We start from the raw sequence: 24,451 nt of genomic DNA on the forward strand, positions 1-24,451 counted from the left end.
GACCGCGCTGCGCGTTGACCTTCCTTCCATTTGCTTCGCGCCATTGTCTTGCGCCGCCATCTGCCTGCGCCGCCATTGCCTAATTGCCTACATTGCCTCTCGCTGCCACATGCCACATTCCAAATCAACATTCCACCCAGATCGGACAGCGTCTCAAGACTTGCCCACATAGACCCCCGGCCCCCAACTTGCACAGCACACCCACCCTCGTGCACACGTCTACACATCCCCGCTTATCTCGGCGCCCCGTGCGAATATCACGGGGCAGGTGGGCTAGGGGCGAAACGCACTCGAAGGATCAGGCGGGTCGGCGTGGGTCGGTGCCCCGTGGGCTGGGTAATGGGCGGGTTCGGCGATCGCGGGCGACCCCAAGGTGGAGAGCGGCACGACGCGCATATCGTTGGAGCGGTGGCCGTCGCTCGTTAGCTGTGCAGTGCACGCCCCGGCACAGGCGACGGTTGGTGTCCGGGCCCGCAGCCCGTCGTGTTCCGCTACTGGTACTTCCATGCCACATTGGGTATCGGACATGCTTCTCTGCTGAACTGACTTGTGCTGCCGCGCCCTCTTCCGTCACGCAGCCAGCCGGCTCGATCACCGCCTGCGCCCGAGATCCGTGATAAGCGGGCAGAACTTGGCGGGCAAAAGTGGCTCGACTGACCTCCGACACCGCTCGCCCTCTCTGTCCTCCCTCCATCACACACCCCTGCCCCCTCGCCAATCGCCAACTTGCCAGCTGCCAGACAATGCTACATCTGCTGTTGCACAACTACCCTATCGAAACATGCCTCCGTCCATGCGTTTTGCTGCTAGCCACGACTAGATTCTCGGCCGATGCCGCCTACCGCCTAGTTGGGGCGGATGGCGATCTTGAGCGCCTTGCGCGAGTTCATCTTGTCAAGCGCCTCCTGCCACTGGTCAATGGTGTACACGTCCGTCACCATGCCCTTGACGTTGACCTTGCCCGAGTCGAGGAACGCGACCGCGCGCGGGAAGCAGTATACCTGCGAGAACGAACCGATGATGCGGATCTCATCACCGAAGATCTTGCCCGGCGACCAGTTGACCTTCGCGTCGCCCTCGTACACGCCGTACACGAGAAGAGTGCCCGAGCGCGCCACATAGTTGATGGCCATGTCAACAATCTTCTGCACACCCGTGCACTCGGCAACAACGTCAAAGCCGTACGGGTTGTCCTTCTTGATCTGCTCCCACTGCGCGTCGGCGTTCTCGCGGTCCAAGTCAATGTACTCGTCCGCGGCTCCAATCTTGCGTGCAAGGTCCATCTTGATACCCTTGTTGGCAGCAATGGTGACCTTGGACGCACCGCCGAGCTTCATAAGCTGCGCGAGAATGAGACCGGTGGGGCCCGCACCGATGAGAAGCACGCTGGCGCCGAACGGCATCTGGAGCTTGTCCATGCCGTGAACGGCGCACGAAGCAGGCTCGAGTAGAGTGGCGTCCTCGTCAGACAGGTTGTGGATCACGAAGCACTTCTCCTGTGGGTACTTGATGTACTCGGCAAAGCCACCGTCCGTCTGCACACCGGCGGCGGTCATGTTCTCGCACATGAGCGTCTGGCCGCGCCGGCAGTAGTGGCACCGGGTGCACTGAACTGGCGGTTAGCTGAAATCATTCTGCCGGCTCTAAATGCCGCATATCCCCTATCTAGGGCTCAGAAGTCGGCGAGAAGGTACTCACTGCCAACATCGGCGCAGATACGGTCACCGATCTTGAACTTGGACTGGTCGACCTTGGAGCCCATCTTGACGATGCTTCCGACCGCCTCGTGTCCGGGGATGAGGGGGAACTTGGGGTTGAAGTCACCCTCGTGGATGTGGCCCTGGGGTCAGCGCTGCTCGAGGAAGATGTCTGAGACGGAGCCCTCCAACTCGACCAACGTTGCCGGCGACTTGAATTACTCACATCAGTGCCACAGAAGCCGCAGATGGAGACCTTGAGCAGGATCTCGTTGTCGCCAATCTCGGGGACGGGGACCTCCTTGACGGAGAACTTGCGGGGCTCGTCGTAGACGAGGGCCTTCATGGTCTTGGGGATGGACATGTTGCTGAGAGTCAGCGACTGGCGCAGAAGTGAGTGGACGGCCATGGTGAGCCAAGCCAAGGAAGGTTGACGCTAACATCGTTGACAGCGATGACAGCGATGACAGCGATGACAGCGATGAAGACGAGGTCGGTACTTGATAGCTGATAGACAGGCCTGCTTAGCCTCTGTTTGCAGAATTGCAGACACAGCACGGCTGAGGCCACTCACGTGAAATGTGTTGAGGTGGTGGACGTGAAGGGGAGATGAGGTGTGTAGTGAAGAGATTGAGGAGATGTGGAAAGATGACGATCACCTTGGGTTTTTAAAGGGGATGAGCGTTGCTGTAGCGCTGCAGCTGGTTGGCCTGGATCACTGTTGCATCACTACAGCAGAACAGCAGTAGAGCAAAGGCAGCCAAGGCCATGGAGGCAGGGCCCAGCCGACCAGCGTCAACCGGTCAGCCGAGGCGCGAGGAACGAGAGCGAGCGCGTGGGGTGGCCTTGGTGTGCATGGTGGGGTTATCTCCCTCATCTCTCATCTCATCGGTGGGTGTGTTCAGGGTTCACTCCATCTGCCGCCGGACCCAGGTACGTCACACATTTCTCCTTCTCCTAGCTGTCCGTCCTAGCCTCTTCTCACTTTTCCGCCCCAATTGCCGGAGCTCGGGCCGCCGGTGTCAGGGCGGGCACGCCGCGAAGAAGAATGAGCATGCAGACCGGAGGACGTAAGCCGTCAGAGCGCCGCGGGCGTGAGAGCCATCAATCATACTTGACAGGTGAGGGCATTGGAACGCATAGTGACGTCATGTGTCCCCTGAAACGCACTTGAAAGATGCAAAGAGGGGCCTTGTGCAGCACGTCTGCGACTGATCGAACTGAGTGGCTGCGCAGTACCACCTTGCGCAATTGCGCTCCAGCGTAGCGCACGCATTGGTGAATTGGTGAACATGGCATGCGCTCCATGCACATGCGGATAGGCCAGCTGCCCTGCACATCGGAGCTGATCCAGTTCGAGACCCGTTCCTCGCATTCCTCGCCATATCGCCATCCACCTCCCTTCGAGATTAGCGGCAGCGGAATGCTCACCAGCAACGACTCCAATATTCCAACAGCCCATCACGATCGTCACGCATCACGAAGCGCCAGCTTGCCGCCTTGCCAGATATCACTGCAAGTCTGCCAAGTTTACATATACTGCTAATACGCCCGCACACCGGTGGCAGGACATATCTCATTACCGGTCGACGTTTACTGCGCGGTGTCAGCGTATGACTCAGGGTCGCCGTCCGAAAGTCGGCCATCCATAACACCACAGCATGACTTGGCACAGCCCTCCCAGTGCTTGGACCTGTCCAGCACATGGGCGCCAAGTTGGGCGCCAAGTTGAGCGCATATGTTTGTCTACGACGACAAAAAACTCAGAACCAGCGTGCAGCCACTTACCTTGGCCATCATCATGGTGACAAACTCGTTGTAGTCGATCATGCCATCACCGTCCTTGTCGGCCTCGCGAATCATCTGGGTGATCTCGTCGTCCGAGAGCTTCTCGCCCAGGTTGGCTATGCATTAGCCGGTGAGCTCGGACGTGCCCTGGGAGCGGCATGAGATCGCTAACACTTACTCATAACGTGCTTGAGCTCCGCAGCAGAGATGTGACCATCGTTGTTCTTGTCGAAGACCTGATGTCAGATCATGTGTTCCACAGCTCAGCACTGCCCGGCCACCTTGGCTACATCCAACCCGCTGCGAAACCCACCTTGAAGGCCTCACGGATCTCCTCCTCCGAGTCAGTGTCGTGCATCTTGCGCGCCATGAGGGTCATGAACTCGGCGAAGTCAATGGAGTTGTTCCCGTCCGCGTCAACCTGCGATGGGATGGCGCCGAGATCAAGCGGAATGAGCAAGGAGGGCGCAGGGTGAAGGATTCAAGCAAGTCGGCGCGTGTCGGATACATCAGTACCAGGAAATTGCGAACCGTGAGCTCGAAGCACGTTCATGGCGATGCCGAGATGCGTACCTCGTTGATCATGTCCTCAAGCTCAGCCTGGGTGGGGTTCTGGCCAAGAGAGCGCATGACGGTGCCGAGCTCCTTGGTAGTGATGGTTCCGTCGCCATCTGCACCGGAGACCGCGGCCAACGCAAGGAAGGTGTAGAAATGGTGGAAAGTGGTAGAGAGAAGATACCATGCAACGCCGTGTGATCATTGACGCCGTATATATCGGAGCAGGACGCGTCAGCCAGACAACAACAACAGGTGCAGAGTTACACTCACCCTTGTCGAAGAGAGAGAAGGCCTCCTTGAACTCTGAGAAACGTAAGCACAACCTGGAGCTATTTGTGGCTCGCGCTCGACGCAGCCTGCATCGACGCGCCACAGCGCGTACTTACCAGCAATTTGCTCTGTCGGCGCGGCGCATCACGCGCGAGGTCAGTACAGTGTCCACACAAAGAGTAAGTCTACACACCCTTGGTCTGCAGGTCAGCGTGCAAGCGCGGAGGGGAGGAAGAAGTCCGACATTCCGCCACCAGACAAGGACGCAACGACGAGAAGCGCAATGTTTGCGGAGGGGCGACGGAGATGCTTACCAGCTGCTCGGCCATTGTGTGCGATGTCTCGACAGATGCGGATGTGAGAAGTAAGGTATAGAGAGAAGTGAGAAAGGAAGAGGAAATGGATGGAAGGTTGTGAGATAGGGGCGGCGCGCGGTGCGGCGGGGATGGGGAGGGAGCGAGGGCTGCGCAGTGATGACAGCGGTGCGTGCTGGAGGGGAAGGGGCAGTGGAGGCAAATTGGGAGGGGCGGTCCGAGGGTTTCGAACGGTCCATTCTCTCATCCCACGACACGACACGCATGGCTCCCACATGGCTCAATAGATCTATCCCCTGCACTGAATCACGTGACGTTGTCGCAGATCCACCACCAGTGGTGACGTACGCGTGGTTCCAACGACTCGGCGAGCATCAATAAATGTTGTGATCACCACAGGTCCGGGTCCGACATCTCATAACCACTCGACTCGCACTCAGCGCAGCTGTAAGACGTTCAAAAGCATCTACTCTCGCTCCATCCCTCACTTTATCTCACTATCACATCACTGCATCTCTTCGCCTACTTTTCCTTCCAACCATGGCATCTCAATCGTTCCATCCCAATCGATCACTGAATGTCTACTCAATCCCGCCAGAACTTCTCGAAGCTCTGTCGGTTCGTTCGATCCAGAGCGAGGGAGAAGCCACAGCTGGAGCGGATAATGCGGACGCGCAGCCAGAGGCTCATCCCTTAGCAGCCGCTTCGAGCGCCGGGCTCGGGTGCCAGACATGTCCAGGCGCCGCCTTCGACACCCCAGAAGATCATCGCGCGCACTTCAAGACCGATTGGCATCGATACAATGCCAAGGCCAAACTGAATGCCAGCAAGACCGTGACTGCGGACGAATTTGACAACGTTGTAGATGGTGTGTACGGACATGGGTCTGCGCTGACATCAGGCGTGTCCTCTATATCTGGCTCGGCATCAGCATCATCAGCGTCGTCAGAAGATCGAATCACTCGCCTCCTGAAGAAGACAAAGGTTGAGGACAAGGAGGATCAAGTAGACTCGGACGAGGAGGCCGAGCTCGCGGATATGCGCCGACGCGCACACCTCCGCACTGCCGTGATTTGGTTCCAGGCGAAGAACACACCGCCAGCGCTGGGGATTGAGCCAGACACCCAGATCGGCGTCTACCGTAGCCTATTCCCGTCGTATGATACGGCAGGCGACTACCTCAACGAACTGAAGCGGTTGCAGCTCGGCCCACCTGTGCCCGAGGACGAGGAGCGGCGCATCGGCCTCTTCATGGTTGCTGGCGGCCACTTTGCGGGTATGGTCATCAGCCTGCGGCCTCGCGGAAAGAGCGAGCGACAGGAAGTCAAGGGTGCGGGCGACGTACGCGTGCTTCAACACAAGACATTCCATCGCTATACGAGTGAGTCTGTGACGCCTAACAGCAATTGACTTTAGCCCGTCGCAAGCAGGGTGGCTCGCAGGGCTTGAACGACAATGCCAAGTCGAAAGCTGTGTCCGCCGGTGCAATGTTGCGTCGCTACGGCGAGCAAGCTCTTCAGGACGAGATCCGCGAGCTCCTGTCCGAGTGGGAAGAGGACCTCGAGATGTGCGAACGGATCTTCATCCGTGCGAGCACCCACGGCAAGAAGAGCTTCTGGGGCTATGATGGGGCTGTGCTCGATAAGACGGACCCGCGCATCCGCTCCTTCCCTTTCCCGACCCGCCGTCCAACGCAGCAGGAACTTCTGCGGTGTTGGCACGAACTGACGCGCGTCAAGGTGTCGCATCTGTCGGCTGAGGCGCTCGCGGCGCAAGACGAGGCGTACATCGCTTCACTGCAGCCGAAGAAGCAGGCCATCGCCAAGCCTGTTCCTGCCCCCACTCCTGCACCCGCACCCGTGCCCAAGCTCTCGCCAGAAGAGGAGGCGCGCCAGGACCGCGCCAAGCGCCTGGAAGACATGGTGCGGAAGGGCCGCGTCGATGCTGTGCGTACCTTCTCAATGCGCTACCCCTCCGAAGTTACCCCTGCGACGCTGGGATTGGCAGCCATGACAGCTCAGGAGGAGGTCCTCCGCTTCCTCCTTCTCGAAGCCAAGCTGGACCCAACCACCCCGCTTGAGGGCGGCAAGCGCGCCTACGACATGGCGCCAAGCAAGAATGTACGCAACGTATTCCGCCGCATCGCATTCGACCACCCCACGCTGTGGGACTGGCAGGCGGCGCACGTGCCCTCGGGTCTGAGCGAGGAGGCCGAGGCAGGGCAGGGCGCGAAGAAGGCTGAGCGGCGCCGCGGGCTGCGCGAGAAGATGAAGGAGCGGGAGCGGGCCCGCGCGGAGGCTGAACCCGAGCCCGAGCCGGAGGCGCCTCCACTCCCTTCAAGCTTCGCGTCGCTCGGCGTCCCGTCCTCTGGGCCGCAGAAGCTGGGGGGACGGCTGGATGCGTCGTCTGGTCTCGCGGGTCTGAGTCCCGAGATGCGTGCGCAGATCGAGCGAGAGCGCCGCGCCCGGGCGGCCGAGGCGCGTTTCAAGCGAGCCTAAGCAATGTGCCTTCATATGGGCGCCCAGCTGCGGCTTGGACATGCCACGCATGGAAGCTAGGAAGCCAATTTGCGCCTCGGATCGATCATCAACAGCAGGTTACGGCATGTCTCGTTACGCGTTGCTTCGCCTGACGACGGATCGGGCAAGCTTCTGCGATCGTGCTGTCCTTGATTTCAGCTGTGAGGTGCGGCTGATGCGAAGCGTTGCAGCAATATTTGCGTTTCATGACATGCATGGTGTCTAGCATTGCACAATTATTGATCTTCTACGATCCTACACACAACAGTTCAAGAGGAGTGTGGTGGCTCCCGTGGCAGTTTGATCAAATACGGCCCACCGAGTCAAGCGGAAGCGGCTCCAGCTGCGACTCTTCTTGCGCGGGCTCCATCATCTCTCCTTGGGTCATCAAGCCCTTGGTGCTGCGCGTCCGCGGTGGCGGCGGCAGCGAGGTCCGCGGTGCGGGTGTAGCGTAAGGCGACCGTTGATTGAGATAATATGATTCCCGACCGATGACGACGGTCGATGCGCGCGGCTCCATACGGCGGCTCGCGCGGGGCGCGAAGCTCTCGGTCTCCGGTAGGAGCTGAGACTCGGCTTGCGCGGCCGTCGTGATCTGTGAGTAAGAGGTGGTGTGTCCGGTCATCGAGTCGTCGGGTACGCTCTCGGGGAAAATTCCACTTTCGGGCAGCACCGAGACAATCTGTGTGTTGCGGAGCAAGCCGCTCTCCGGGAGAACACTGGCTGACACTTGGCCATGGGACTCGTTGCGGCTGGAGAGAGGGCTGGGGGTGGTCGGGCTGCGGCTGAAGCGGGGGAGGCGCGTTGCTCGTCCCGGGCTCGATGCGATCGTCACGCGCGGCCCGACACTAGAACGTGGTGAGCCGTTGCCTGAGCTCCGGCCCGTCTTCAGTTCCATAAAGCGCTTGATCGCCTGTCCCCGCGGATTGGCCGCGTCAATGTTGCGCGGGTCCACGTCTTGACCCGTCGCCCAGATCGTGAATGCGCGGATCGGACCCACGTAGTGGCGCCGGCCTGCCGTTAGTGCTACCGAAGCTAAACATACCATAAATGAACCACGAGACAACCATGATGACGCACATGGCGCCGAAAATCATGGGCAGGTAGGCGAGGACTGTCCTGCTCACGTCTTCCGAGTCAGCAAGCCTGTAAGTGCTCACTTACTGCTATCCACAAACGAGAAGCTTCCATTGAATGAGGTGCCAGGAAGGCTGCCTTGTATGATCCCAAGGATGAGCCAGAGAATGGCGACCCACGCGAATGGCTTGCTCAGCTTTCCGAGGGAGAATTCTGCGCGGCCGACGAGGCGAAGATCAAGGCGCGAGAAGACGTAGAGAATTAGGGGCATGACCTGCCGTCAGTGTCCGTACCTCGGCGTCAAGACGCACGTAAGGGAAGTTGATGAAGTAGAAGGTCCAAGCTTGATTTAGAGCCCAGTAACGTTGACGATTGACGAGCCAACAGGTGGTGCTAAGGAAGAGTGAAGCGATAAGTACCACCATGGCCACCCAGGGCTCCTTGTGCTTGTCCGTCTTAACCAGGAATCGTGAGAATGGGATGCCATGGTCACGAGCCAAGGCAAAAATGAATCGCGAGGTCGCCATGATCGATGCAACGATCTGCAGCGTAGCGCAGAGCGAGGCCAGGATGCCTAGAGTCCCCGTCGCCCCGGGGCTCAAGTTGAGAATCATGCCGATGGGGACCTCGACGTCAGCCGCGAAGGCGACAGTCCTACTACTCACAATTGGAGATAGACCATACGCACCCTGCGACCACGGGACCACGATGACGATAAACAGCGTCACGCAAATGTAAATGTTGATGAAGTTGAACATGGTCGTCGTCCAAAGGACGCGAGGAACGGTGCGCGACGGGTTACGGGTTTCCTCAGCCATGCTGAAAGTGTCAGCGCTCGTCGCCAAGCACCTCACTGGACAGGGCAGTCGACAGCCATCACTTTGATTGGAATGCCCATAAATATCATGCGGGATAGGCTGTAGGGAAACATCTTCTTTCTTGGGAATCCCCAGTTCAGTGGCATGATGTCCTTCCTCAGGCTCGGCGTCGTTCTGCATGTAAGTTAGTGCAGACCGGAAGACTCACTTGAGCCTAACGGCACATGCAATCAGGAGGCCATAAACGGCAATCGTTATGGCGACGTTGAAGGCGCCTGCAACGATCCAAAAAGTGCCGTTTCGCGCCACTCGGGTGAGACAGAGGACCGCCACAAACGTCACGATAGCCAAATAGAACACGGGCTCCCACCACTTCTGGTAATCGAGGGGCACAAAACCTATGTTCTTGATTTGGAGCTTGCGGACCCTGGGGTCCGTCGAGTAGTAGACGACGACCATACTCGTCGCGACAGCATAGATGTTCGAGATGGTCTGGGTGAGCGTTACGCCGATGCGCTCTACCCACCTTGCCCAGGTGCATGGCGAGAGTAAAACCGCCGACAAAGTATCCCCAGAAGCGCTCCCCGCCAACGCCGTGCCGGGCACATTGCCATGCCCAGGTAGACATGCCGCCTGCAACGGGGAAAGTAGACGTGAGCTCCGCAAACGGCCCGATCAGGCAACAATGCAAGAGAGCGAGAAACGGAAAGCCGATAACCTGGGTGGATGAGCCTCGCCTCGATGCGGCTTCGTCAAGACTCACGAACAACAGGGGGCCTTCGTACGAGTAGAGCGAGATCTGCGAGATGAACTCGTACACGAAGGAGACATGGCAGAGGTTCATGCCCGCGCTCGACCAGAAGCCGAGCGGGCGGCCAAACGAAACATCGTATCCCAGCATGCGAAGGCGGTCTTCGTCGGTTAGCACCCCACTCGGTGCAGGCTCCACAGCCTCGACGGTGGGCTGGGGAGGATACTCGTCCCGCTCTTCCTTGATCTCGCCGCTCGAGTGCGACAACATCCTGTCGAATTCGTCGTTGGAAGACTCGGGTGGGTCCAGCGCGCGCACCGTGCCCATCTTTGCTCCTTACGAGGACACCAGGTCTTTACATTCGTTCTACACTTGGGCAGCGCTACTTATAACTGTCCACTATTTGTGGTGAACGATCGGAACAAGAGTGAGAGTGACAGGCCGCTGGCCCGAAAGCCACGGCACACGGCACGACGCATCGCTCTGTGGCTCCCTGCACGGCTCAACTGGTGGCACATGGCACTTCGGGGTTTCGGGACGAGTAACGAGATGTTTGTCCCAAAGGCAAGCCAGGCAAGACACAGCGCCCTGGGGCCTGGGACTTTAGACCAGAACAAGCGCAGCGACCGATGCATATCGAGCGGTGAAATCTTGTTCAGAGGTCACGTTGACTTGCGAATCCTCCCAATGACTCGGACTGGCCCGCGAGGCACAGAGCAACCTCGTGCAACAACCGTCTAATGCCCGTCTCAGAGGTTGATTGCTCTGCTCTTCGGCTGCCCTGTGCCCTCGGCAGTGTTTTTGTCCCTGCAAGGTAGGGGTGGAGCGGGAGACGAAGCGTTGGATACGCACTCTCTTCGGGGAGCTGGCGGTATGCATGTTCGCTGGCCGCAGAGCAACAGTGACCTCTACCAACTCGTCCAAGGCCGAAACCGACGTGTTCAAGCGCCACACTTGCGGAACCTAAAGAGTCACGCGTGCCTGGCCGACGCGATCTCGGGGGATCACACCCAAGCTAGCTAGCATGTAGCATCTCCATGATCTGAGCCCATTCCTCAACTTCCAACACCGCGAGGCATGTCGCAAACGACGCACGCGGCCCCGCGGCCACCCTCACCTTCCAAGACCCCCAAACGCGCTGACCCGGGACCAAGCCGACGCCTGAGCTCACCAGCACATGCTGTTAGTTTCTCCTTCGACCAGTAGCCCCTCAATCAAGCTGACTTCAGGCGGCTCGTCGGCAGTCTCTTTATGGCCACGATGACCGGATCGTGATCGAGTGAGATAGGTTAGCTAGTTGGATCTAATCCCAGCCCGGGCTCGCGAGTGTGGAAGGTCGGCTTCAGCGGCGAGCCAGACGCGCGCGCGTGCTTCTTTGCACCCGACTTCGCCGACCGTACCCGCGCATCGGAGGTGTGGGACCTCGACCTCTCTGCGACAGCAGGCGCGCGCGGTATCGTCGCCGAGGCTCGTCGTCTCGTCCAGGTGCGCATTCAGCGTCGCCTTCGCGACACGTTCCACAAGTACGTGCCTATGCCCAAATGCCAGTGCTGACGCCAGACACCTCCTCACGGATGGCAAGCAGCGCAAAGTCATTGTCGTGGAGAACACCTTCCTTCCGACGTATGTCAAGGAGCTCATCACGGCAACCCTCTTCGACAACTTGAAGTGCCCCAGTATTTCTTTCACGCCGAGCTCTATCCTAGCACTCGCGGCGAGCGGAAGAGTCACGGGCCTTGTCGTTGACGTTGGATGGCTGGAGACCACCATCACCCCGGTAAGACTGCCCGGTCTTTTGCATCTGACTCCAGGTCTTCTGCTCACGTCCGCTGTACACTCACGCTCGCTCAAGTCCCGTCGCTGGCCGGACGCTTTTCTCGCGCCTCCGCGCCCTTCTCCGCCGCTTTGGTCGGTACACGGCCCCCCCACGGGGGGGCACACCGTCCCCCGCCACACCGCCCCCACTTGCCTTATTATCTGACCAGCTTGTCGAACGCGTACTCACCGAGGCGTGCTTTGCCGAACAGACAGCACCGCCCCCCTCATCGCAGACGATGGACCTGGAGGGATCTGAGCCAAAACTGCCGATACCCGACTTGGAGGACGATGCCCTCCTCGACATCCTGGCGGCGCGGTACGCCTCATCGCAGGCCGAAGACTGGACATTGTCGATCCCCTCCCCCCGAGGGACCGGCGCGTGCGGGCGTCTCGTAGTACCGGGCTGGCTTCGGCAGCGCGTTGTCGAGACGCTGTTCGGCGATGGGCCAGACGAAGAGGACTCCGTACCCGAGCTTATCCTCCACACACTTGAGAGGGTAGGCTGCATGACGACACTGGGTAGCTGACCTCAGCTTCCCGTTGACCTCCGCCCGGACATGATCTCCTCCATCCTCGTGACAGGAGGCATTGCTGCCCTACCGGGCTTCATCTCACGCGTTCGCAATCAGCTCCTCTGCTGCATCCCGGCCGAGGGCATACCCCTTAACTTCACCGACACTCTCGCTGAGGTCGCCTCGTGGCGGCAGCGCTCCAAAGAGCCATATGCCGAGTTATACGGTCTGTCGAAGAGACTTGCGATCATCAACGACCCCGCGCCGCTCGACGGGGCCGCTAGTGCAAGTGGTGGTACTGCACCGAGATGGGCTCCGTCCCTCGTTGCATGGGTTGGCGGATCGTTGTCTGGGTGAGCTTCCTCAAGTCGTGCTCGATTCTAACTGTAGTGCGCTCAAGACGTCGGCGCCTGAGCTCGTGCGCGAAGACTACGACGCGCGGGTGAATGAGTCTGTTGCGCGTGGAGAGGAATACCGCGCTGCGCTCGAGCGGGAGCGCGACGAGCTCGGTATTGCGATGGCCGCGGTGGGCTTGGACATTGACGAGCTGGGGCCGGGCATGGCTCGTGGAGCTTTGGCGGGTAAGCGGAAGCGCGGATGGGTTGTTGGAGGCATCGTGCCGGACTGGACGACGGCACGTGTGCGCGCCGGTGTGTAGACGTGATAGACAAGGCTTGGCATCGAGATTGTTTGTATATTTTTGTACGTAGTAGTGGCTGATCTGGAGAGCTGCGCGGAATGTGCACGGACCGAAACACGTGTAGTCGATACACGTCCTGAACGCGTCGGTTTGAGATGCATTACATCACCCAGGGGGTGCCTGTTGTGATCGGCTCCTCCTCCCCGTACTCGGTCGCGATATTTCCGCCAGCTGAGCGCGCGTCGCTCCTTTTTCTCTTCTTCATTCTACTGGCACCTCCTTCTCTGCCGCTTCTCCCAGTCTACACGCTCTTTATTACATCTCGGACGTCTTGGTCACCGTGAAATCCCTCTCCGTACCCCGGTTTACTCCCCTCCCCCGTCCCAGCCATGTTCTCGGACAGCGGAGACAAGCTCCCGCCCTTACCACCAACAATCTACCCGCGCCCCGCGCCCCGCTACAACAAGACAGTGGGGTACTACCTCGTCCTCATCATATGTGTAGCAGTATGGAGTGTGACGCCATTATCATAGTGCGTCGCCTCGGGGCCCGCTAACCCCAGTGTCTACCTAATCTGGTACGCGCTCCGCGGGCGCCTTCTCTCCGATGTCCCGGCCCTCTTCGCCGCCCTAGGCGCAGTATGGGCGTTCGCCGAAGCCGCCTTTGGCATATACTACCAGATCCTCGCCCGGCGGGTGCAGCCTGTCGCTCCGCCCTCGGCCATCAAGCCCGAGGACCTGAGCGACCTCTTCTTGCGCGTCTTGCACGCGGGGCTGGCTTACAGTGCCCCACGGGACCGATACGTGCGGGAGCGTGCGCAGCGTATAAGCGGGGTGGCACCTGCCTCCGCGCCGCCCAATGGGTTGGCAGCGCCGAGCGAGAGCGCGACGTCCGGTGAGACGCTTACTGGTGGTCCCGCGTCGGCGGGGCAGCGGAAGCGAGGACGGCTGTATTCTGCTGCGGCGGATACGATGGGTATTGCGGAGCAGTACATGGATCCTGGGGAGGAGGAGGATCCCTTGTTCGATGAGAATGGGAATCCTCACGTTCTGGCAGCCGAGGATCCGCTCGCTGTTGAGTTTAGGGAGCAGCTGCGGACATGGTGAGTGGTGCGACTTGACGTGTGGCAAGGGTGAATGGCAGTGCTCTTGCAGCAGCTATGATCAACTTTCCGACCCCTTTCTTCCATGGTCATTGTCATTTCCTCCTCCCTTGGCCCCCTCGGCCTTGTGCTGACACCAGGTTTCATCACGCGCCGTGGGACAGCATCCGCGCCGATGATGTCCTCACTTGGCTGGCATGGAGCACATTTAACGAGCCGCTCGAGGCGGTTCGTACGCAGCCGAGGAAGAATCGTTTCCTCGACAGAACGTTCACGATGCTCGAGGCGCGCACCGGTACGACATTTCCGCCCGGTCGCTCTGCCGCCCCCATCTGCCGCCTAACGCTCGATGCCGTCAACGTGGTGTCCCGCCCGTTCTTCATCTACGCTGTTGCCAACAGCGTCAACTGGTTTCTCCGCAGTCAACTGTACCCCTCCCGCGGCGTGCATCTGTATCGCGAGGGCGACATCGAGTAAGCCCACAGCATGCCCTCCTTACGCCAGCTACCTCCTCCGCATCCCGCCGGGGTGGACGCCCGAAAAGGGGCGCACAGAACGCAACGCCCACCCTATCGTGTACCTGCACGGCCTCGGCTTCGGGCTCCTCCAGAACCACCTGCTGGTCAAGCATCTCGTACAATCGCTGCCCACGCACCCGCTGCTGGTCCCGATCGCGCACCACACCGCGCAGGCGATCTTCGACCCGCGCCACCTCCGGCCCTGGACGCGTCCCCAGCTTGTCGCGATGGTGCGCGCCGCATGTGCGCGCTGGGGATTCTTCGAGGACGGCGACGACGGGCCAAAGGGCCGCGGAGGCATCTCCCTGCTAAGCCACTCTAACGGTAGCGTTCACCATGGCTGGGTTCTCAAGGACGCGCCCGAGCTCGTGCGGCGCAGCTGCTTTGTCGACCCCGTTGTGTTCAGTCTATGGGAGGGCGGTGAGTAGGGCACTTCGGCGGCAGTTGACACCAGATGTCTGTTTCTCCTTCGTGTATCGCAAGCCGCGCAAGGCAATCGAGCTCGCGCTGTATTACTTCGTCGCGTCAGAAGTGGGCATAGCCAACTATATCCAGCGCCACTTCAACTGGTGCGATAACACGCTGTTCGTCGAGGAGATCCCGAATGCGCGCGAAGTGACCCGCTCGGCATTCTTCCTCGGCGGCAAGGACATCATCGTCGACGCTGAGCGTGTGCGACGATACCTCGAGAGGAGTGAGTGCGCGTGTGGCACAGACCGGTTGCGGAGCTCACACTAGGCGGCGTCACGACAGGTATCCATTGGGATGCTGATGCCGGGCATGGCGACGGCCTGATCGGCGAGGCGCGTGATCGTGTCGTCATGTATGTCGGCACAGGCTCCACGCGCGGGTGGCAGGGCTGGCTCACGCGCGGGCGCCGCTCACACTCGCTCGGACAGTATGATAGGCCGGGCACGCCGCTTGGCTCGGACGCCTCCGACACTGAGGGGAAAAACAAAAGCGAGCGCGTCGAGCCGTGGAAGGTGTCGCGCGATCATCTTGCGCGCGGCCTGCGCCGGCGCAAGACGGGCCTCTGATATATGTGCATAATAGAACTAGACAGTGTTGAACATGCGGTCGCCGGCGTCACCAAGGCCTGGCGAAATGTAGCCCTTGTTTGTGAGCTCGGCGTCAATTGCACCGATAAACACCTAGCGTCAGTCATCGGACGCGCTGTCGGCCCACCTCGACTTCAGGGAACTCGGCGGTGACATGCTCAACGCCGACCTTGGAACCGAGGACGCTGACGAGCTTGATTTGCGAAGGAGGCAGACCCCACTCGGTGAGCATGCCGAGCGCGGCCACAGCTGTGCCACCTGTCGCAATAAGGGCTGACATTAGCTGGGTCTCCTTCCTGAGGAAAGACACACGATCGAGGACGTAGACGATGTCGGCGGTCGGTTCGCGGGGCAGCTTGGAGTAGTATCTTCCGTGAGTGGTTTGGCCGGCACCTTCCTCGCCATCGGCATCAAACTCACTCAATCGCCTGCAGCGTCGCCTTATCACGGAAGAGGCCGAGATGCAGCACCGTCGCCTCAGGGAAGACCTCGAGGGCTGCGTCGGTCATGCCGATGCCCGCACGGAGGATGGGGGAGAGGCCGATGCGCGTGCCGATCGCTTTGCCGGTGAATGCCGCCACCGGGGAGCGCAGCTGGTGTGAGCGGTGCGAAACAAGAAGGTGAAATGAAGGTACGTCTTCCGAACCCGCCGTAGTGATAACGGGAGCGAGAGGGCTCCAGGTGACCAACCCGTTTGAAGGAAAGTATTTGGGTGAGCGACACTCACATCTGGGACGTCGACGAGGGGCAACTCGCGCGCCGCTTCGTACATGAGCATTGAGCTGTGGTTAGGTTGCAATGTTCAGAAGGGCAGAGAGAAGACAGCGTAACGCGAACAGCGATAACGCGTCCACGGTTAATGAGGACGCTATGGTGCATTCTCTGGCTTCAACGTGACGAGGCGCTGCAGCGAGTATCGCTGATAGCTACTCTTTCATCTCTACCCGGACTCACGAGACAGCCTTGATCCCATGGCGGAACTCGGCAGGAGGAAGGTCGTGCAGCCGCAGCCGCGTAAGCTGGGTCGCGATGAGGGGGTGGTCCGAGACGTGGACCTTGGCGGGCATGGCTGGGACTGCGACACTGGCGTTGAGGAGTGAGCAAAGAGGAAAGAAGAGGGAAGAGAGAAAGAGTAAACGCGTAGCGTTTGTGATGGGTGAGTGAATGAGGGGTAGAGAGGTGTGGTGAGTGGACGATACAACGTGCACAACATGCACATGGTGGCGGCGGGCGATACGATGCTGTGGGGAGCGATGCGGGGAATGCGGGGAAGGTGGCGATTACAGGCAATGCCGGAATAGCGCGAATAGCATCCTTCGCCCTATCAGTCAACCCGGCCACTCGGCCAACCCCGAGGTCGCCGTAAGTCGCCGTAACGTTTGATGTTCAGTTGGTGGCAGAGATAGAGCGACGGAGCTAGATGTGCCTCTATTCTGTTCTAGACTATATGAGATTTGACCCGAGTAATCCGAGCACATGTGCATGCCCGGTTCGTACGGTTTATCTTGGATGAGTATCCAACTTCACGCAGTCGAGAGGCCATGAGAGAGGGGTCGACACGCGAGCGACGCACGTCCCGCACGCGCCGCGCACGCGCACACCCACCGATCCACTGAACCATGAACTTGTGGACGATCCGATAGCCGATCAGGCGACAGACATGCCGCCCCGCGCCCCACAACTTGGACTGGGATGCGCCCTCTGATGGCCAGCAGGCCTGAAACACTCCTGCGACGACTGGAGTGTGCAGAGTGATCAGCGTCCTCATGTGCCTCGATGCTCCTCCATGTGGAATGACATCACCTCATGCGGAAGGTGAGTAGGCGATGCCTATGAGCTAGGAGGGATACGACGCTCCCCGTACAATCTCGCTTACACCAATGATCGCGGTGACTCGGCGAGATCTCGACCCATGTGCCTGCCAAGCGTGAGGTGATCGCTGCTCATCTGCCATACATGTTATGCTGGCTGCAATGACTCTCGGTAGATCGCTAACCCGTGACTACCTGGTGCCAAGGAGCGAGGAGCGGTCGTGTGCCGCTTCTGCAGTGTGGACGAAACGATGGGTGGCTACCGGTCCGCAGCAGAGAACTTGAAGACAAGGCTTGGTGACACTGACAGACGCCGTATCAGGCAGGATGAGACCGCGTAACTCCACCTGTGTAAAGTGCAACTGTTCTTCAAATCTCGTCACATCATCATCATCATGTCCACGATTCCGTCCCTTGCTCACTGCCTCGACTCCAAGCAGGCTGTCCTGACGCTCCAACCCCCCCAAACCATGGTCATGGATTGATGCACAGTCAAGCAACATGCGATGAGCAGCAATGGGCCTGCATACAACCCCTCTCTACATAGACGTCGCATCCTCTGAGACCTCAGGAACCTGGGAGATGTACGTGTGCCGACTAATCTGCGCACCACTCCTGAGCGCACCGTCACATGACGCAACCACCTTCGAACCGAGCCTCGACAGGAATGGTCAGGTATCGCGAGCGAGGCGATCAGACGAGCCAACCACCCGACGCGAGAATATAGCGCACCTGCTGCCAGCGATAGATAGAACGCGCGGTTCGCAGCTCACAAGCTCACAGGACACGGTGCACCGCCATTCCCGGAATGACTGCGGGAAGGCGGACATGGCGCGACATGACTTGACGCGCGGTTGAGCGCCTGACGAGTGCGGCGTGAGGCTTGCGAGCTTTGAGGAGAGGCACCCACATTGTGATAGCCGGGACGAAGAGCCATGTCTAGAACGGCCAGTCAGGGAGGTTTGTGGTTTAGACTATGAGCCACCCTTGAAGTGCCTGTTTGGGTAATATCGGTATTTCTAATGGCGGAATAGGATGAGAGATTTGATGAGATAAGTGCAAGTCGATCAATCAAAGAGGGGGGAGGGAGGGTTTGATGGCACGGGGGGAGGGGGAGGAAGGGAGGAGAGGGATAAGGGACGGCGCAGATGATTCCCTTACGTCTGACCCTGTTGTTGGGGGAGGTATGCGGTGGAAGATGGGAGGGGCGGCTGGCACGGTTGGCCGGGACCTCGCGCCCGCTACGCCGCCCGTCGTTTCACACCCACCGCTGGGTGGGGTGCTGGGCGGGGTGCTGGATGGCCTGGGTGGCCTGGGTGGGTGGCCACTCGGCTCTCAAGTGGCCTAGAGGCCGAGGGTTATATGATCCTGACCAGCCAACCACAGGCAGGTCCAGCCATGGCCCAGCCATGCGAGACAGAGAGAGAGAGAGAGAGAGAGAGAGAGAGGTGATGCCAGCCACGGTCAGCCTACACCCGCGCTCCCACTCCCTAGTCGCTCACTCCACCCTCACTCCTCCTCCTCCCTTCCCCACCTCTCATCGCCTCTCGACTGGACCAGTAGCCTTACACATCACACATCCATCCATCCACTTACTTTCAATCCACACTACTACTCAATTCTCCAACCCCGGCATCTCTCTCTCTCTCTCTCACTCACACCCACTCCCAACTCGTCGTCGTTTCCTCGTCGTTTCCTCGTCGTCTCTTCGTCGTCCCTTCTTCACCACTACTTGTCACCAGCCTCTGCCTCCACGCGCAGGACGCTCTCTACAAATCTCTCAATCGCCAACCTCACTCTCAGCCATCTCAACTAGCTCGCACTCTGCGCACTCTGCCCCGTCAAAGACCAAAGAGGCGTCATTCCCCCGCCTTGATACCACCACCCCTTGCGTGACCTCACCTCACCTCCCCCCCCCCGCGCTAGCTTCCCCTCGAGCCCAGCCCATCCAACCATCCTCCATCTTCATCCACAGATTCACTCGCACCTACCTCCAATCCTCCTCGGTCCCCCGTACCCCCGTACCCCCGTACCCCCGTCGTCATCACCAAGCCTCCTTTGTCCCCACTCTCACCATTGTCCACTCGTGCCACTCGTGTCACTCGTCAATCATCCAACTCTCGCTCACCTAACCTCATACCCTTGCATCACTAGCCTACGCGGGCCCCCCCAAACTCATCACGCGCCTTGAGATTACCCCTACCCCTCTCGCCGCCGCCTCCTCCCCCCTAGTCTCCCTCTAGTACGGCTACACCTTCCCCCACAACCCTCCGTCACCATGGGCAACTCACCGTCCAAGAAGATGGGGCGTACCCGGTCCAAAGAGCTCACCGCAAATGACCTCGCCGACTCGCTCGCCGCCACAAAGCTCTCGGGTCCCGGAGTCGATGCAAGGAATGGCAAGAGGTTAGTCTCCACTCCCCATCTCTCACAATGCTCTGCTACCTTGCTTGCTTGCTGGCTTGCTCGCCCGCTCGCTCGCTCGCTCCCACGTCCAAGCGAACAACGCGGTCGTTCGACTTTTCGCTTAGCCACTGACACTTTACGCGCGTGCCTTGTTGCTGACTCTTTTCCCAGTGCAAACGGCGCCCGAGCAGCTCAACCAGACGTAGCGATCAGCAGGACCACGAGTGCACCGGGCGTCGACGGCGGTGCAACCCCAACCCCGACGACTCCTGTCTCCGCTCGTGGTGCCGGGCATCTTGGCGCTTCCCCTTCCCCCGCTACCATGCCCGGCCGTGGATCCCCACCTCCAGGTCACATGCACACCAACTCGGGCGGCTCTCTGTCTCCTGTTGACACTTTGACCCAGACTGTTAGTCGTACGAGCATCAACGCGGTCCCAGCGTCTGGTCTCGATGTCGACAGTATGATTAGTCGCCTCCTCGAGGCTGGCTACAGCGGCAAGGTCACAAAGTCCCCTCCTCTCAAGAATGCCGAAATCGCCGCTGTCTGCGCGGCTGCTCGCGAGATCTTCCTTTCTCAGCCAACTCTCATTGAGCTGAGCCCGCCCGTCAAAATTGTTGGAGACGTGCACGGGCAGTACGCCGACCTTATCCGCATGTTTGAGATGTGCGGCTTCCCCCCGCAGGCCAACTACCTCTTCCTCGGCGATTACGTTGACCGCGGCAAGCAATCGCTCGAAACGATTCTACTGCTCCTGTGCTACAAGATCAAGTACCCGGAGAACTTCTTCCTTCTGCGCGGCAACCACGAGTGCGCGAATGTCACCCGTGTGTACGGCTTCTACGACGAGTGCAAACGTCGCACCAACATCAAGACCTGGAAGACGTTTATCGACGTCTTCAATGCGCTCCCCATCGCCTCTATAGTCGCCAGCAAGATCTTCTGCGTGCACGGTGGCCTCAGCCCAAGCTTGCAGTCTATGGACGACATTCGGCGCATTCAGCGTCCTACCGACGTCCCAGACTACGGTTTGCTCAACGACCTGGTGTGGTCCGACCCATCGGACACGGCACTGGACTGGGAGGACAACGAGCGAGGCGTGTCATTCTGTTATGGCAAGAGCGTCATCAACGCCTTCCTCGCCACTCACGACATGGACCTCATTTGTCGTGCCCATATGGTAGTCGAGGACGGATACGAGTTCTACAATGACAGGACACTGGTGACAGTGTTCTCTGCCCCCAAGTGAGTCGAGCTGGGCACCGTAATGCAACTTCCATCATCCCACCCTCTCCCTCTATCCCAAACCCCGACCTTCATTCCTCCTCCCGAGTTACAATACACTTGCTGACACCCAGCTACTGTGGCGAGTTTGACAATTTCGGCGCGGTCATGTCCGTGTCTGAGGATCTGTTGTGTTCCTTTGAGCTGTTGAAGCCTCTCGACGGCGCAGCGCTCAAGAAAGAGATGACCAAATCCAAGCGGAGGAGCTTGCAGAACCACCAGTCGCCACCGAACAACCCCACCGCGCAGAGCTACTAGACGGCTTGTCGGACTGGCGACTTGTATTTTCGGCCCTTTAGGCGTCACTGTATTGCACTCCGACACACAATTCATCCCGCCACCGCGAGGGTCGCGGTACACACGGCGCAGCATGGCGCCTCGTCGTCTTCTGCGTCCTACCCGTTTCCCTCCCTTCCTCCACTCTGCTTGCTTGCAACGTTTCGCCTCCTACACCACACACCACACACCAACTTTCACAACATTACATCCTCTCACGCCCTCCTTCGCGTAGGGGCTAGTCGCCCATGTGCTCGATAGGGGAAAGGTGTGGGGGGATCTTGGATCCAAGGGGAGAAATGGAATGTACGATTTAGAAGAACCGAGGGTATGGACTGTTTCGAATGGTAGCCGATGTTTGTGATCAGAGTGAGACTCGGCCTATAGCGGTCCAGCGGCCTACGATCTCACGGGACAACGTCTTGCCTTGCCCATTGCCAAAGAACATTGAGGAGATTGGGAGATTGGGTTAGGTCGAGGGCGAGGTGGAGGTGGCTTGGCCTCGCTGGTGGAGGTGGATCACATATCACGTGATATGAGAAGTCGGCGGTTGTTGTGCCAACCTAAGCTCTTCAGTTCAACACATCCTCCCACTGCACCACCATGTCTGAAGACGAGCGCGCAACTCTGGGAAAGCGCGCACGCGAAGAGGCATCAGCGTCGGCGTCGCCAGGTCCTGCTCCACCAGGCGATGACGACTCGGACGACGAGATCGGTGTGTTGCGGAACTTTGGGTAGCATCTGACCACAGGTCCGATGCCGGTGCCGGCAGCGGAGAACGGGGCGGCGCGCAAGAAGCGCCGCGCGGTGCTCCCACACGAGCGACTGTATCTCGAGCATCTTCCCGACGCGGACCGATACTACAAGTCGTTCATGCACCGGGACACGCTCAACTATGTCGTGATGACGAAGTGGGCGCCTTGCGATGAGCGATCGTTAACGGCAGGACGGGCTACTTGATCACGACGTCGATTGACGGACACATGAAGATCTGGAAGAAGCAGGACAGCGGGATCGAGTTCGTCAAGCACTTCCGGACGTCGTTGTCGTCGGTGGTGGGGCTGGCCGCAAGCGACGACGGCAAGCTGTGCGCGACGATCAGCGCGAACGGCGAAGGCCGTGTTTTCGACGTTGTCAACTTTGACATGATCAACATCCTCAAGTTTGGGTTCACGCCAAAGGCCGCATGCTGGGTGCACGCGCCTGGCGCGGGCCAGGCCTTGCTGGCTGTGAGCGACGAGAAGAGCGCCGCGATCAGGATATACGACGGGCGCGGGGACGGCGTGACGCCTCTGCATGTGTTGGAGAAGGTGCATCGCGCGCCGGTGCATCTCATGGTGGTGAGTCGCGCCCCCTTTCCAGTGACCGAAGCTAAGAGCAGTACTCGTCCAAATTTGACTTAGTGATCTCGGCCGACGAGGCCGGCTTTGTCGAGTACTGGCAGCCTTCTGAGCCGTGGAGCGTGCCCGCCCTCCCGGGAATGTGGCAGTACAAGTCCTCGACGGACCTGTTCCAGTTCAAGAAGACGCGGACCATCGCCGCCTCCATCACGCTGTCGCCGAACCAGCGGCACTTTAGCGCGATCGCGCTTCCCGACCGCAAAGTGCACATCTTCAACACACTTACAGGCAAGCTGACGCGGACGTACGACGAGAGTCTCGAGGCCGCGAGCGAGATGCAGCAGGCCGGGACGGCGGTGTTCAAGCTCGAGGACATGGACTTTGGGCGGCGGTTGGCGATCGAGCGCGAGCTGGACCGCGATCACTCGGGACCGGGCGGGGCTCTGCGCACCGCTAATGCCGTGTGGGACGAGAGCGGGAACATGCTCCTCTACGCGACGCTGCTAGGCATCAAGGGTGGGTGAGGCGGTGGCCGGGCTGACGCCAGTGGTGAACACAGTCACGAACAAGGTCGTGCGCGTAGTGGGCAAGGACGAGAGCCTGCGGTTCCTCAACCTCGCGCTTTTCCAGGGCGCGCCCAGCAAGCAGGTGCAGACGCTCGCGATGGCGGCGTCGGCAAACCCGCTGCTGCAGGAGAAGGCTGCGCGGGACCCCACGCTGTTCTGCACGGCGCTCAACAAGGCGCGCTTCTACATGTTTGGGCGGGGTGTGGTGGAGGAACACGCCGAGCGCGACGTGTACAACGAGCGCCCGACGGCCGAGGACCACGCCGTTGTCCCCGACAAGCCGGCGAAGAAGGTCCTCCCGACCGCGGCCACGATACACACAAACAAGGGCGACATCCACCTCAAGCTGTTCCCGCACCTCGCGCCCAAGACGGTCGAGAACTTTGCCACGCATGCCCGGAACGGCTACTACAACAACGTCATTTTTCACCGCATCATCAAGAAGTTTGTGAGTGGCGGCCGGCATTGGCGCGGGCGCGTCTCTGCTGAGAATAGAGTATGGCTGACTCCAGATGCTCCAGGGCGGCGACCCGACGGGGACGGGCATGGGCGGCGAGTCGATCTGGGGCTCTGAGTTTGAAGACGAAATCTCGCCGCTGGCCAAGCACGACCGGCCATACACGCTCTCGTCGGCCAACGCGGGGCCGAATACCAACGGCTCGCAATTCTTTATTACGACGGTCGCGACGCCGCATCTTGACGGGAAGCATACGTGAGTCACAAGCCTGTAGGGGGTATAACAAGGGACACGGCAGCGCTGACAGCAGCGTCTTTGGCCGCGCAACGGGCGGCCTGGAAGTCATCCACGCCATCGAGAACGTCGCGACGGACAAGAACGACAAGCCGCTCGACGACGTGCGCATGGTGTCGATCACGGTCGAGTAGGTTAGAGATAGACAAGATGCAGCACATGAAACTCATGGGCACTCGTCACCCACGCGAGTCGCGAGTCACGAGCACCGCGCCGCGCGACCCGAAACTCGCGACGTCCGGCAGGCTGGCAGGCGACGTCGACCCCGTCTTGCATGAGCACCAAGCACGCACTGCGGTATGACGCAGGGTTCGGGTGAGCCGATCGGGTGCCAGCGTTCCGGTGGCCGGGGTGACCGCGGGTGGGAATGGGAACCACGTTCCTGCTGCGTGTGCTCGCCCACCCCGGACGCGTGGAATAAACGCTTTGGGGTCTTCGTGGGGAGTGGGGTCTTGGCGTCTGAGTCTTGGTTGCGCTGCAGCTGCATGTTTCCATCTAGCGTGACAGGCTAGAGGATGGCCGGGAGGACGGACGGTACGCAGGACGCAGATTAGATGGCGCCACAACGTCATGGTGT

General features: G+C 59.9%; 10 protein-coding genes across 10 annotated transcripts; 6 read left to right on the forward strand and 4 right to left on the reverse strand.

Moving 5' to 3' along the window:
• Positions 1–845: 845 nt before the first annotated feature.
• Positions 846–1,762, reverse strand: COLE_00944 (uncharacterized protein; the record flags this gene model as incomplete). The annotated part of the gene is made up of 2 exons (XM_018423376.2): positions 846–1,612; positions 1,699–1,762. The coding sequence occupies 2 exons, from the start codon at positions 1,760–1,762 to the stop codon at positions 846–848; spliced, it is 831 nt and encodes a 276-aa protein (XP_018278321.1).
• A 162-nt stretch (positions 1,763–1,924) lies between these two features.
• Positions 1,925–2,140, reverse strand: COLE_00945 (uncharacterized protein; the record flags this gene model as incomplete). Its single annotated transcript, XM_018419278.2, has 1 exon — positions 1,925–2,140. One exon carries the CDS (start codon positions 2,138–2,140, stop codon positions 1,925–1,927), a length of 216 nt encoding a protein of 71 aa, XP_018278322.1.
• Positions 2,141–2,465: 325 nt separating this feature from the next.
• COLE_00946 (uncharacterized protein) lies at positions 2,466–2,771 on the forward strand (the record flags this gene model as incomplete). The annotated part of the gene is made up of 1 exon (XM_018419279.2): positions 2,466–2,771. One exon carries the CDS (start codon positions 2,466–2,468, stop codon positions 2,769–2,771), a length of 306 nt encoding a protein of 101 aa, XP_018278323.1.
• Positions 2,772–5,167: 2,396 nt separating this feature from the next.
• Positions 5,168–7,125, forward strand: COLE_00947 (uncharacterized protein; the record flags this gene model as incomplete). Its single annotated transcript, XM_018423377.2, has 3 exons — positions 5,168–5,495; positions 5,529–6,008; positions 6,044–7,125. 3 exons carry the CDS (start codon positions 5,168–5,170, stop codon positions 7,123–7,125), a joined length of 1,890 nt encoding a protein of 629 aa, XP_018278325.1.
• A 642-nt stretch (positions 7,126–7,767) lies between these two features.
• COLE_00948 (uncharacterized protein) lies at positions 7,768–10,119 on the reverse strand (the record flags this gene model as incomplete). Its single annotated transcript, XM_018424814.1, has 10 exons — positions 7,768–7,828; positions 7,875–8,160; positions 8,192–8,275; positions 8,311–8,497; positions 8,535–8,849; positions 8,889–9,042; positions 9,078–9,215; positions 9,250–9,533; positions 9,568–9,759; positions 9,805–10,119. The coding sequence occupies 10 exons, from the start codon at positions 10,117–10,119 to the stop codon at positions 7,768–7,770; spliced, it is 2,016 nt and encodes a 671-aa protein (XP_018278326.1).
• Positions 10,120–10,869: 750 nt separating this feature from the next.
• On the forward strand, positions 10,870–12,780 carry COLE_00949 (uncharacterized protein; the record flags this gene model as incomplete). The annotated part of the gene is made up of 7 exons (XM_018426723.2): positions 10,870–10,974; positions 11,022–11,071; positions 11,106–11,315; positions 11,353–11,569; positions 11,604–12,107; positions 12,144–12,475; positions 12,513–12,780. 7 exons carry the CDS (start codon positions 10,870–10,872, stop codon positions 12,778–12,780), a joined length of 1,686 nt encoding a protein of 561 aa, XP_018278327.1.
• A 371-nt stretch (positions 12,781–13,151) lies between these two features.
• COLE_00950 (uncharacterized protein) lies at positions 13,152–15,419 on the forward strand (the record flags this gene model as incomplete). The annotated part of the gene is made up of 6 exons (XM_018426724.2): positions 13,152–13,294; positions 13,325–13,864; positions 14,005–14,337; positions 14,369–14,802; positions 14,837–15,076; positions 15,121–15,419. The coding sequence occupies 6 exons, from the start codon at positions 13,152–13,154 to the stop codon at positions 15,417–15,419; spliced, it is 1,989 nt and encodes a 662-aa protein (XP_018278328.1).
• An 18-nt stretch (positions 15,420–15,437) lies between these two features.
• On the reverse strand, positions 15,438–16,507 carry COLE_00951 (uncharacterized protein; the record flags this gene model as incomplete). The annotated part of the gene is made up of 6 exons (XM_018423378.2): positions 15,438–15,533; positions 15,568–15,713; positions 15,753–15,808; positions 15,861–16,033; positions 16,168–16,222; positions 16,395–16,507. 6 exons carry the CDS (start codon positions 16,505–16,507, stop codon positions 15,438–15,440), a joined length of 639 nt encoding a protein of 212 aa, XP_018278329.1.
• Positions 16,508–20,120: 3,613 nt separating this feature from the next.
• On the forward strand, positions 20,121–21,199 carry COLE_00952 (uncharacterized protein; the record flags this gene model as incomplete). Its single annotated transcript, XM_065626108.1, has 2 exons — positions 20,121–20,902; positions 21,016–21,199. The coding sequence occupies 2 exons, from the start codon at positions 20,121–20,123 to the stop codon at positions 21,197–21,199; spliced, it is 966 nt and encodes a 321-aa protein (XP_065482602.1).
• A 621-nt stretch (positions 21,200–21,820) lies between these two features.
• Positions 21,821–24,008, forward strand: COLE_00953 (uncharacterized protein; the record flags this gene model as incomplete). The annotated part of the gene is made up of 7 exons (XM_018425788.2): positions 21,821–21,932; positions 21,969–22,128; positions 22,164–22,557; positions 22,599–23,073; positions 23,105–23,571; positions 23,636–23,835; positions 23,891–24,008. 7 exons carry the CDS (start codon positions 21,821–21,823, stop codon positions 24,006–24,008), a joined length of 1,926 nt encoding a protein of 641 aa, XP_018278330.1.
• Positions 24,009–24,451: the final 443 nt, after the last annotated feature.

Source organism: Cutaneotrichosporon oleaginosum (genome assembly GCF_008065305.1).
Source record: "Cutaneotrichosporon oleaginosum strain ATCC 20508 chromosome Unknown ATCC20508_contig01, whole genome shotgun sequence".
In the NCBI taxonomy this organism is placed as follows: Eukaryota; Fungi; Basidiomycota; class Tremellomycetes; order Trichosporonales; family Trichosporonaceae; genus Cutaneotrichosporon; species Cutaneotrichosporon oleaginosum.